The sequence below is a fragment of the Vidua chalybeata genome, chromosome 26, assembly GCF_026979565.1.
Source record: "Vidua chalybeata isolate OUT-0048 chromosome 26, bVidCha1 merged haplotype, whole genome shotgun sequence".
NCBI lineage: Eukaryota > Metazoa > Chordata > Aves > Passeriformes > Viduidae > Vidua > Vidua chalybeata.
Genome location: NC_071555.1, coordinates 4,337,687 through 4,351,076, shown reverse-complemented (window position 1 = coordinate 4,351,076; position 13,390 = coordinate 4,337,687). Strand labels below are relative to the sequence as shown.

The 13,390-nt window shown below is 49.3% G+C and overlaps 1 protein-coding gene across 1 annotated transcript in view; it reads right to left on the bottom strand.

Annotated features, from left to right (window-relative positions):
- The window catches only part of WNT3 (Wnt family member 3), a 46,790-nt gene extending 34,975 nt beyond the window's left edge, over positions 1-11,815 (bottom strand). Inside the window, exon 1 of the mRNA XM_053965393.1 lies at positions 11,736-11,815. Coding sequence (XP_053821368.1) covers positions 11,736-11,815 — 80 coding nt within the window. The remainder of the gene's footprint in view (positions 1-11,735) is intronic.
- Between the last annotated feature and the right edge of the window lie 1,575 nt (positions 11,816-13,390).

Below are 13,390 nucleotides of genomic sequence, written 5' to 3'. Positions count from 1 at the left end.
GGTTTTTGGTGTGCTTTCCTCATTTTATAGGAAATGCAAAGATCTGCAAACACACTGGGGCTGCAACAATAAGATAAATAATGATTGAAATAATGTCATGCTGGTATTTTCTGTCCTGAGACAAATCCAACAACAGCTCCTAAGAGACCTTTCCTATCACTTACCAGCCAACATGGCCCCAAAAATCTGGGCAGGAGGAGGAACAGAAAAGGGAATTCTTGTAGATTTTGCTCAGCTTCACTTCTTGGTTACTGAGCACTGAAACAGCACCTGCAGACACCATCCCATAATTCATGTCTGTCAAAGTGGCCCTAACAGAAAATCTGACCTGTATCAATGTTGTGCAGATTTGGGACCCTTTTCCCAATTTGCATTATTTCATGGCCATTTGCAATTAATTTGATTATTCACTGGGTGCCATCCACTCCTGTCTTCTGAGGGTTTTTTTTTTTGTGCTTTACCACCCTGAGCAGTGTGGCCATGACCAAACTTGATCACAGAACCCCCACAAAATCATGGGATGGTTTGGGCTGAAGGGATCTCAACGCTCATCCCATCCCAACCCCTGCATGGGCAGGGCCAGCTTCCCCTAGCCCAGGTTTGTTCACAACTCTTGATCTCTTTTCCCCCACCCCAACCCTTCTCTGCTGGACACTCTGTGTCCTTGCAAAACTCTGACGTTGTCTCCTCACCAATGTAAACAATCACATTTTCTCTATTTTGTAAAAAAAAAAAATCTCATCTGGAGTTATGAGAAATATCATTTACTGCCAGAGTTTTTGGTCAGGAACAGAGATGAATCAATTTGAAAAATTAGATCTTTTCTTACAGGTTTATTATTGCTGACAAATTTATTCTCTTTAATCATTGGGAATATGGATTTTTCCCAGCCCAAAACCAGCTACAGTAAAGTTTAACTGAGTTTGAAGCTGGGGAGGTGGGTGAAGGGATGGGGACCCTTTCTTAGTATTTTGAGTAAGGCCAGGGAACTGGGGAGTTACTGGAGCCTGATGTGACTCAAGAAACTGAAAGCCCAACCTTAAGGCAGGTGTTCTTTGAGCATTCTAAGTCTTTTCCCACTGAACACTTTCCTAATGTAATTCATTCCAGCACTCAGGGGAGATTTTACACCCAGCTGTTCATTTCCCCAGGTGTCACCAGCAAGCCTTGAATTCACAGCCTTCAGAACCACACCAGAAGCCTGATTTTCCACTTTGTGTGTGGTTTCCACCCAAGCAGAGAGGTCAAGGCACGTCTTGAGCCGAGGTCTCAAGGCTCGAGGTGGAACCCAAGTGTTTCCTGCTCCAAGCCCTGGTCCACGGAGCAGCCTCAGGAGCTGGCTGGGTGCTGGGCTCAGGGCTCTAGGGGGAGGCACAACTAAAGCTCAGCCTGGGTTTACACCACAGACCGGGGCTCCTGTCCCACGAGGAGCATGGGCAGCGTTAGGACTGAAACGAAACCCCTTGAGCCAGGACTCCTGGACTGGGCTGGGCAAAGGCAGCTCCTGCAGAGCAGGGCTGTGGTGGGAGGAAACATCTGCACTCCACAGGGTCACAGCACAGCTGGGCGGGCTCATCTGTGTCCTCTGGGCACCAAAGGCTGATTTTCAACAACTTCCAGAGCCTCTGAGCATGGCCATGGTGCTGCTGTGCCCCTCTTGTCTGGCTCTTCCCAGCCCTCCTGGCTTTGGGGAAAGGGACGTCACAAAGGGGCCACTGCTCCCCAGAGGATGTGAAAATCACAGCCCCAGCCCCAGCACACAAGGGAAGGGTCTCCTTTGGGGGTTTTGCCTCCAAAACTGTGATCCTGAGCACTGCACCACTGTTTGAGGCAAAAGGTCTCTTTAATATCAACTCCCAGCTGCTTTTACGTTCTCACTGAACCAACAGAAGCAGCAGCCTGTGCCCCACCAAACCCACAAAGCAGGACTTGGTTTCTGGAGATCTTATTTGTAGATTTGTAAGGGGAAAAATGAGCAAATTGAAAGGAAAAGTAAAAATATAGACAGCCATGGCTCGGTGTTCTGCATAAACTCCCTGTCAGACAGACAAGAGGTGAATTTCATTAAAAACTTATTAAAGAGGACTTGGTTGTCACCAAACCTAATCAGGCCAGAGCAGATAACATGCAATGATCAGAATTTAAAAAGACAATTGAAATATTTTGCAACAATAAAAAAGCAAAGCAAAACAAAACAAAACCCAACAAGAAACCCCCCCTAAAACATCCAAGAGACCTGTGCAGGTAAAACCTGCCTTGCAAAGGTGCCCCCGGCAGCAAGAAACTCCCACAGCGCAGGGAGGAAGGAGGGAGGAGTAAAGAGCTGAGTGCCCCTTGTTAGGACTGTGAAAAGCTCCTGGGGCATTTTAAAAGGACCACTGCAAATTTCTTAATTATAAATCTCCACCATATCTAGAAAGTAACTTCAGGAAACTTGGGTGACTCTGTGGCATAGAAATGGGATCAGAATAGAAAAACCTTCAGGTTTTGTCACCCAACATTAACCCTTCCTGCCCCAGTGAGGGTCTGTTTGTTGAAAAGGGGGCAGAAGATCTGGAGCCTGAGCCAGGGTGGTGCTGGAGGGCAGCAGGGAAAGTTTCTCATTCAGAAGTGTGAGCACTGGGAAAGGTGCCAGTTAGACTTGATTAGATTTGTAAGATTAATTAAAAGCAGACAGGTTCAGTGAATTGTGAAAAAGAGAAACAAGCAAATTAGCAAATCAGGAAACCTATCTTCAGAAATGGAATTAGAGAATTAGAGACTTTGGCTCCTTTATCAGGGCAAATTTGCTTTTCAGAGCCTGATTCTTTCATGTTTCAGGGATAGCATTTTACTATTCTACATAAAAGTCATATATAAAATAGAATTTTAATAATAATTTATAACATATATATTTCACAGAATCAAAAAAGAAAATATAATAATTTTACATTAAAAAGATTAAAAAAAAATACAAAAGTGCCAACCACTAAAAAACGAAACACGCCTCTATAAAAAACACATGCTAAAACAAAAAAAAATCCTCAAAACTTACTCTTTTACTTCCAACCTAAAAACGAATAACACCCCACTGACAGCCCTGGTGATGGACAGGCATTCCCAGGCCTGGAAGCCCTTCCAGCCAAGGCTCCAGTCCCTGGCTGTGGATTTTTGGTGCCTCAGCAGCAGCCTCGGTGTCTGCTGGACGTGGGACTGGAGAGAGGGACCCCAGCCAGGACAGGACCCCGTGGTTTGCAAACAAACACTGGTTTTGGGGTTACTTTGGGATTTTTGACCCAATGGGATTTCATTCCCATTTCTGGGTATGGTCCCAGTCAGTATCCAGGGAAGAGAGGGCTCCTGGCTCCTTGAGAGCTGAGGGCTCCCAAGATCTCTGTGCCAAGGGAAAGCTAATCCCAGGAAAAGATGGAATTAATATTAAAAATGCTGGAATAATATTAATTCCCAGGAATTAATATTAAATATTAATATTTTCAAAATTAATATTAAAAAGCTGGAATAATATTAATTCCCATTAATTAATACTTCAACAGAACCTATCAGATGTGACAGACCACAATTGACTAGACCTGTTTTGGGACTTATAAATGATGAACTTTCTTTGCTTTTTGATTTGTTAAGAGGGAACTGTGACATTACTTCTCTGGGATTTCTAACAGCTGAATCCCAAAGGGCTCTCCTGGACTGCAGCAGGCTCAGACCAGCACCTCTCTCTGTGTGGGCCTTCTCAGAGAAAAAAAAAATCTCAATGTTGCTGTTCCTGCAGAACCATCACCAAACACAGCAACAAAGCCTGGAATGGCTCAGATTATAACCAGAGCCAGAAAAAGATTATTATCCATAGAGCAACCCTCATTTATATTTCCTTCAGAAAAATTGTTTTTATTTTAAATATAGGCTGTTTAGATTTTTAATACCTTTTGTGTTAATAATAAATGTTGACTTACAACAAATCAGGGCACAGGTGGTGTTAAAGGGCTCCAAGTGTTAATCACAGCACAACAAACACAGAAATCTCAGCCTGTGTCCCATCCAGACATTGCCTTTATCCTGAAAACTTCACCCAAACAACCTTAAATAGCACAGCCTGGTACTGGGAACCTCTCACCACATCCAGCATGGCTCTGACTTCACTGCAATCATCAGGATCACTGAACCACTGCCATTTGTAGACACAAAAATGAAAGATCAGGTCAGTAAGAATAAAATTGCAATGCCAACAGAAGGATGAAATTCAGCTTCAGGTAAGTGAGGGAACATGAGTTGTGTACGTGATGTGTGAATTTTTTAGCTGAGTTCCTGACAAGTCCTCCCCATTTCAGGTCCTCTGGGAAAATCCCTGACAGAGCCTCTGAGTGGTGATGGGAATGGGATGAGGCTGTGGGCATGAGCAGGAGCAGGTGAACATCAAATTTGTCACATCCCAACAAAAGCCAGTGAAAAGCAGGTGTCCAGTCTGGAGCTGCTGGGCTGCTCCACCCACCAACAAACTGAGGCCAGGAGGCTCCAGCCCCTCAAGATCAGGGCTGAGACAGAACTTCTGGACCTCACAGAAGGGCAGCAGCAGCAGAGGGTGCCTTGGTGACTTCCCAGAGCAGAACCCTGGCTCAGACATCCCATCACAGTCCCCTGGCTGCAGATCAACATCTCGAGGTACAGCTCAGAGCTCTTCAGAGCTGAGCCAGGTTGAGCACAATTCCATCCACGCTGCACTTAGAGCTGCTGCCTTTGGGAAACTCAGAGGAAGAGTGGCCTTAAACACAGCAGGGGTGTCAGAGCACTGCATTGCAGTTTGCAGGTTCCAGTCTATCTACTGGGACAGGATCACACCCATGTGGACACAAAGAAAATCATGAATCCATCTTCAAGAGGCCTTTGGTATGAGCTTCATAATGTTGTAAAAATGATAATGGCTATTCAGTGTTTATGGAATGAGCCTTGACTTTCATCAAGGACTGTGATGTGTCCACACTGGTGAATGGCTGGACTCTGAATCCAGAATTCTTTCTATCTTAATGCTCAAAAATGTTCCAAATTGATATGGTGTCACACATTGAACCAGCAGACACCAGTGAGACAGACCAGCCAGTTCAGGCAGCTGCTGAAAGCTCCTGCTGGACAAGCCAAGGGTGCTTCACTCAGGCCTGGCACGAATCAGAGGGCAGGCCCAGGCTGAGCCAGGTTGCCACAGGCACAGCTTGGGCTCAAGGCAAGGCTGGCAGGGCAGGGAGGGTCAGCAGTGAGGCAGAGAGAGGGTCAGCCCTGGCCCAGCTCAGCAGCACTGCCAGACGTGCTGGGGGTGCTGAGCTGCTGTCACACCAAGGGCTCTGTCCCCAGCAGCCCCCAGGCCTGAGCAGCACACCAGGGGGTTCCCAGAGGGCTGATCCTGAGCCTTGGACACTGAGATGAGAAGCACAGGTCAGAGGAAAATGCCACTGAGTTAAAACATGCCAGAGATAATGGAAATGCCGTGCCTCACACCTGCATGTTCCGATAGACAGCTCAATTCTTTAGTCTTTATTACTTCCTTTGTAAGGTTTGGTGTTTTTTTTTTTTTTTTTCCCTCTAAAACTGGCCACTTGGACATTTTCCTGCCTTCCCACATGACATCCAGCCATGCTGAACTGTTTGAGCTGGCAATGGAAGGGTCTGATGAGCATCACTGAGACTCAGATCACCAGTGTGAGGGGGAAGAGAACCTCCTGCTGCTGCTCACAGCCCCAGCACCCATGCAGGGAATGTCCATCTGTCCCCCAGGACAGCAGCAGAAATCAAATGCCCCTGGGTGTCAGCTAGAGAATGAAGGTGAAATTTAAAAGTCAGGATGATTTAGTGACCCTGGGCTCAGGCTGCCCTCAGGGAGGGAGGGGGGTCTGGAGACACCTCCCTGGGCTCCCACAGCCCCCTGAGAGAGATGAGTGAGAACAGGAGCTAAAATCCTGTCCTGACCCAGCTGGGGTGGCTGTGCCTGGGCCCAGGAGTGTCCTGTAGAGCAGGGGGGCAGGAGTGTGGATATGACAGTCTGGTCAGAGAGAGAAAGCCAAATAAGCTTTCCCATTAATTGGTCTAGGAACTTTTAGGGAGGTGGAGAGAAAGAATTGTAAGCTATCTGCAGGTGGCGCTTATAAAAAGTTGTTTTTCTCATGTTTACCCTAAAGGGTGTCTTAATTAACAAATCATGTGAAATGTGTTGATTAAATGACCAATCAGGTCCACCTGTATCAGACCAGGCTATGTCATCCCTGACTCCAGGGTGACACAGGAGGGGCCTCCAGGTTTGTCCTGGGGCTGTGGGGCTGTGGCTGCACGTGGGTTGGAGCTGCTGGGAGCCCTGGTGAGGGCACAACCCCCATTAGATGTGTCCTGGGAATGGAGGGACCCAGGAGCTGTCTGTCAGGAGGAACCTCTAGGACCACCTTTGGTGGCACTGGCCTCAGCAAAGTGTGCCACAGCCACGGGAGGGGAGCCTGAGGGGATCCCTGGAGGTCTCTAGGCCCAGCTCCTGCTCAGAGTGGGACCAGCCAGGGCGGTGCAGTCTGATCCTACAAATGTCCCTCCTCACCTCCCTGCAGCAAGGAGGGTCCCCTCAGGAATGAGCCTTTATTTGGCAACTGCCCTTTGCTGGATCGTTCAGCACTGGAGAGGAGAGATCAGCCCTGTGCTGCTTGGGAGAGCCCTCCAAGCAGGCACAGCCTGCCCTGAGCAGCCCTCACCTCCCCTGGTCTCTCTGCAGGACCCAGGACCTCCCTTTCCACCCTTCCAGCCCCACTGGCCACACTCCAGCTTCTCTGCATCTCTCCTGAGCTGCCTCCACACAGCAGAACAGAAGCCCCAAGTGCCCCTCAGCCCACTGTGTCTGAGGTGAGCCCAGCTGTGAGCTCCTGTTCTGTCACCATCCCCTCGATGCCTCAGGTTTGAGCTTTTCTATTTTTCAGCTTCTGTGCTGCTTTAGTGTGTGGCTCTGGGTTTCACATGAGGGGATGCTGAGCTCTCTGCACAGAGCAGGGAGACAAAACAATTCCTTCTCCAGTTGGGGACCAAGGACAAATGATCCAGATCTCAGGCTCAAGAGCACAAACAGCGTGGGCTGGAGAGAGAAAAACAAGCAGGATGGGACTGCATGGGCTGGGGCTGGAATTGGACAATGAACTCCAACATGCAAATGGAGCAGAGCTTATAAAAATGTGAGACCCCGTGACCTGTGGGACATTTTGTGACCATTTTGGTTCACCTGGGGTGCAGCCCTGGCTGGGCTCTGGTGCTGCCCAAGGTGGATCCCTTGAGGAGATCCTTTTAATAAATCCCTACTTTATTCTTTAGCTCCTGCAGTCTCTGTTCTAGCTCAGCCTTCTCAAGGCATCACCCTGGCTCTGTCAGGGGGTGTGAGTTCCTACCTGACCCCATCAGGTGAGAGCTGGGGCAGAGGCTCAGCAGGGAGCACAGCTGGCACGGCACATCACTGGTTTGTGGCCTCCCCCACCAGCAGCTCCAGCTGAGAGGGTGGGGTGGCCAAAAATCCCCGAGTTCCCAGTGCCTTTAGCAAGTGCTTCACTTTGGGAAATGCTGCTTTTAGCGAAGGAGTCAAATGAGGAACAACCGGTTGCAATTAAGCAGCCTCTTCAGAGCTCTTTGTGGCCACTTAAATTTACTTCTGACTTCACTTACAGGACCGGTAACAGAGGTTTGTGTATTTCTGTGTCTTAAGGGCAGAAAGGCTTTTGAGTCGGAGCCCTTCTCCCTGGGCTCCTGTGGCTCCAGGCTTGCCCTGGCCCTGTCCTTGGGCTGGGGCACTCCAGGAGACACAAGGGATTCATTTCGGAGGGAAGGAGACCTCCAGGAGGTCAGCAGTGTCCCAGTGCTTACTGCTCTGTTCTGCCACACTCTGGGAGCATTTTGAAGCTGTTGTTGAGCTCAGGACTCCACTGGCAGGGGTGGAACAAAACGTCCCAAACCACGCTGGGATTCTGCACGGGGGAGGACCAACACCAGCAAGAGATGCCACCTGGAAGTCCTGCCAAGTGCTGGGTGTGCCGAGGCTCAGAGCTGTGCACCCTTGGAGATCTGCTCTGGCACTGGCTGGGGCTGTGCTGCTGCTCAGGATGACCCTGAGTCCCAGCTCCAAAAGCTCTGGTTCTCATGGCATGGATTGACCATCCCACTTGGCAGGGTGGGGATAGGGATTCCCACTGGCTAAACCCGGCTGGGAAAAACGCTGAAGAAAACCTTGAAGCCCACAAAACCCTTTAGAGCCACAAGATCCTGAACACTTGTGGCCAGTCAGGTGCTGAGGGCTGCTTTCATGGACAGCCACAGGTCAGGCCAGCTTTGCCCCTCACTGCCCACAGCCCCACTGCCCCCTCTGCCCCCACCCACACCACTCCTGGGGGGTCAGGAGGAGCAGCAGCCTGGCCTGCATGGCCCCACCACAGCTCCCCATCTCCTCCTTCTCTTTGAGCAGCACTAACCAGACAGCCAAAGCGTTGGACACGTCTGTGAGGGAGCTTTGTTGGCCTCAGCTCCTCCTGTCAGCACTCACAGGCAGCATTTCGCTGACCTTTTCCCATCTGTGCCCCATTTGTTCCCTCTCACGGCTGTAATGGGATGGCAGCATGTGAAGAAGCGTTGGACCCGTGTCAAAATACCTCACTGGAGGTTACATCCACAGCCTGAGCCACCTCTGGAGCTCACTCAGAGCTGCCTGGCCGGGGACAGGGCGATGTCAGGGAGTTTCCAACAACCCAGCTGGGCTGAAACCCCCTCTTGGCTTCTCCATCCTGCTGCCACCAGCAGGTCTGGACCCTGAGCTCTGGGTTTGCAGCACAGGGACCTTCCCTTTGCTGTGCAGCCTGTGCCCAGAGCTGGGGCAGGACCCCCCTGCAGAGCTCCAGGGCTGCCCTTGGGCTCTCCTCTCTCTGGACAAGGTGGAGGACCACGTCCTTCCCTGGCCCCTCAGTGAAACACGTCCCACAAACCCTCAGCAGCTCCATCCCTTTGCCTTTATCCCCTGCAGTGTCACTGCTCCTGGCATTGTCTGCCTGCACCGTGGAGCAGCAGGATTGTTCCAGCCACCCCAAACCCATTTCCAAGGTGATCACACCCCATTCTCATCGCTCTTCCTAGGGCACACACAAGCACTTCCTCCCCCCCACAGGAATAAACCTTTTTCTCAGAAAGGATCTGTTTTGATGTTGCTGCCAAAACATTCCCTATCCAGCAGGAAAATCCCCAGGAGGGTGGTGCCAGCAGGACAGGGCACTGCCTGTCAGCATCCTTGGGGTGCTGCCACATGAGCAGTCCCCCCTGAAGGTCTCGAGTTTACAGAGCTGGGTTTAGCTGGGGGTAAGGAAGCCCAGGGGAGCCCCAGTCCAGCCTGGCCTGGAGGGCTGCAGGACACCAGCACAGGGGACCAGGCTGATGCTGAGCCCCACCTTTGCTCTCCTTGCCCTGTTTTGGGGTGTGCTGAACCCTGCAAGTGGGGCTCATCCCCCAAAGCCTCCTTTGTGCCTGCCTAAAGATCAGAGGATCAGGAAGACAGCTGGAAAATGATGTATTTTTAAGAGCATAGATAACACCGTGCCAGAGTCCACCACACAAACCTCATTTCCACAGAGCAGATATTGAAAGCCTTCAATGGGACCAAAGGAAACCTTGAATTTGTGTGCTCTGGGAGCATTGTCTGTGCCTGAGCAACAGGGACCCCTGGCCCAGGTATTCCTGCCCTCCTGCTCCCTCAGCCTTCAAGAAATCTCTAAAACCCCACAGCACTTGCAACCTCAGCCCTACATGGGGCACCTCCTCACGTCCCTCCAGAGCAGCAGAGACCCTCTGGCACTTTAGTGTTGCCAGAATCTACAAAAATATGTAAAACCTGGATCTGTGGATGAAATTCTGTGGAGAGTGTGTTCGACTCCCTCCTTTCCCAGGGATGCTGCTTGCCATGCCCCTGGTGTCTGTGCCCTACATCCTCTGCATTGTTCCTTTGGGGTGAACTCAGAGGGGTTTGGGAGAAGGGAATGGGGCAGACACCTGTCTGCAGCATTTGCTCCTGAAAACAGGCACAGAAGACATTTTGCTCACGGGGACATTTTTGCTTCACAGGGGAAAACGAGACCTTTTCATCGAGAAGGTTTTGGTTCCTCGCTCTGAGAGTTGAAACCCTCCTTGATTTGGGCATTAAATCCTGATTTCTATCAAAGCCTGAGGCAGCTCAGGGGCTGGTGGGATGAGCTGATGTCATGGCGAGGTGTCCCTGCCCCAGGCAGCTCCTGCCTTCAGACCCAGCCCTGGCACCCTGACCTGTTCCACCGCGTGCCCTGTGCCCGCACAGCGGTGCCCAGATGGGGGAGAAAAGGGATGGAAGGAATCAAAGTGCTGCTGTCTCTATTTCAGGAGCCTCCCCTGCCCGGGGCTGAGGGCCTGAAGTTCGGCAGCCACGCTCAGGGCGAGGAAATAATTTAATTCTCCAGGAAAACCTGCTGTGATTTAGCCATTTCATGAACCTGCGGAGCTTTGAAACGCTTCCTGAGCGGGGACTTCTCATTGTGCTCTCAGTCTTTCTCCTCTGGAATGGCACATTCTCATTCCCAAAGTCCACGGTAATAAATGGATTATTAAAAAAAAAAAAAAAAAAATGTCTTTTCCCTCCTGAATTCTAAATATTCCCAGACATGGCAGTCCATTCCCAAGTTCACTCCCACCTACTTCTTGCCATCTCCATGTTGGCACTGAAAGGATCTAATTCAGTAATAAAGAAGAGAGACTTTTCTGGAAAGGCGAAAATAACCCAAGAATCTCAGTAGCACCAAATTCCACCATCTCCCTCTTTTCCCTACGGATCATCAGGCTCACAGCCCCTACCTGGCACATACAGAAACTTAACAAGAGATATTCCAGCAAGAAATCCTACATAAAGACAGAAATAAACGGAAATATTCTGTTATGCAACTCGCTGTCTGCTGGATTTAAATGACCTGGAATATTTAATTCTATATTTCTTGTTCCAAAGGGCTTCCGATTGCATTTTGTTACTGTATTCATTCATATAGAGTTAGATTTATTTTTAAAATATGTAACTCAGGTTACTTATCAGCCTCATTACAAGATACAACCAATTCTTTTAAAATTTATTTTTCTCGTCGGTGCAAGGAAATTAGCAACATTTCCTCAAATAAAATTAACAAGATCCACCTTTGAGCAATTTTACTAATGAATGTTTTCTCAGGTGCCATTTGCGTTATTTGCCGGACTAAATTCACATGACAGAATGCAACAAAAGAAGGGAAAGAAGTCCAAAAAACGCAGCAACCAAACAGAAAATAGAATTAAATTTTTTTTTTAGGATCAATTGCAGTTTCATGGAAAGGAAGAAAACCCCTGTGGCAGAGTCGTGCGAGAGACAAAATTCCCATTGCACAAGGAAATAAAACCGCATCCTTTCACATCTGAACCAGGAGCCCATCGCTATAGTGCCGAAAATGGAGAAATTAAGAGTGGTAGGGAAGCCTCCATTTGTGCAAAGGGAAACCCTTTCAAAATAATCCCCAAACTTTTCACTGATTTCATTAATTACTGGTCAAATCTGAAGAAATTACACTTCAACTCCACCATGCAGCCGTGGGCAGCTCCGCAGGGCGAGGGGTGAAAAGGAAGGAACACACAGCTCCCATGGCTAATAATTAATGAATTCATTAATCAATCATAGGGAGAGGAAGGGCGAGGGGAGGAAGGAATCTTACCACCAAATTGGGTAACCGGCTAAGACCTTTGTGCCATTGAAGAGAAAAGACAGAATTAGTCCAAGCAGGTGGTAATCCATTAGTCCAGGCTGGTGCAAGGGGAAAATCGCCGCGAAGTTTTCAGAAAAACATGAAGTGCCAAAATGAAGAATCCCCCTCCTCCCAGGAAAAAAAAAAAAAAAAAAAAAAAAAAGGGGGGGGTAAAAAGAGTGAAGCCAAGTCCCTCGTGGCTCGGATGACTTTCTGGCTTGTCAGAAACACACCTCTCCAAGCCTTTCCCCCGTAGATCATCCAAAAGCGTCTATTAAAAAGTGCAGGGCTCGGGGATGTCAGCAGGCGGCCAATCAGACCGCATGGCCCAAGGTGAGGGATGAGGCTCAGCCCAGGGCTGTCAATCACCCTCTCCTCCCCCTCCACCCCACAACTTTGTTCCGAGCCCTCGCTGCCACGGACAAACCCTCTGTGCACCACACTCCACTGGGGCACTGCGATTTGGGGTGAGGATTTTAAATTTTTTATTTTAAATTTTTTTTTTCCCCCCCAATTTCACTTGGAGCCCAGGATGTGCTGCCCCTGAATGCCAGGACTCGGCAAGGTAAGGATGAAGGGTGGCTCGTGGTGAGGGGTGGCTGTGGTCGAGCTTAAACTCACAGTGGGAGTGAGACAGAACTTGTTCTTCAGATGGGCAGGGATGGGGGCACAGAGAGGCAGAAAATCCTCTGCATGTGGTAGTGTGGGCAAAACTGGTGATAAAGTTGAAATGAAACCTGCAGTGCCCAGGTTTTCAGCATGTGGGGGTGATGGATGGAGGGGGGAGCAGGGGCAGTCTGGCTTTCTATTGAGAAAAAAATGCCATGTCATGTTGAGAGGGGAGCAGGCAGATGGGGACGTGTCCCACGAATGGATTGCTTGTGAAGTGCATCTCTGGATGCAGGAAGATGAAAATATTATCAAAACCCCACACATGTAACCCTAAAAAAAAAAAAAACAACCAAAACCCTAATCAGTTTCATGATTTGCAAATAGACCCAACAAAGATGTTACTTAAAAATCCTTGTTATTGGGTAGAAAGCCTGTTTTAACAGGAGCTATTGTGCAGTCGGAGGAGATGACTCGACAGAATGGGACAAAGAAATGGGAGAAGCAAAACAAGTTGCTTTTTCTCGTAAAGCATCTCAGCAGCCACAGCTCTGCTGTTGCCCTGGGGTGGAACCACCTCGAGATCAGGTGCTTTAAGAGCAGCCAACAAATCAGTTTACTTCAGATACATGGCAGTAATGGAGATTCAAGGTCCTGTCTTGGGCAGCTCAAGGCATCTCAGGGTTTTGAAAGCTCTAGACCTCTGGATCTTAAGGCTCAAGGCACAAACAAATTCCTCATTGTGTTTAATCACACACTGGCACAGGGAAGCTGTGGCTGCCCCTGGATCCCTGGAAGTGTCCAAGGCCAGGTTGGACAGGGCTTGGAGCAGCCTGGGATAATGGAATCTGTCCCTGCTCATGGCAGGGGTGGAATGAGATCTTTAAGGTTCCTTCAACCCAAACCATTCTATGATCCTGTGATGCACCTGCCTCTTGCTTCTGCCATTCTTGATTGCCAGCTCTGCCTGATTTTGGTGTTTGGGTGCTGAGTTGGGGCAGTGCTGCTCTCAGAAG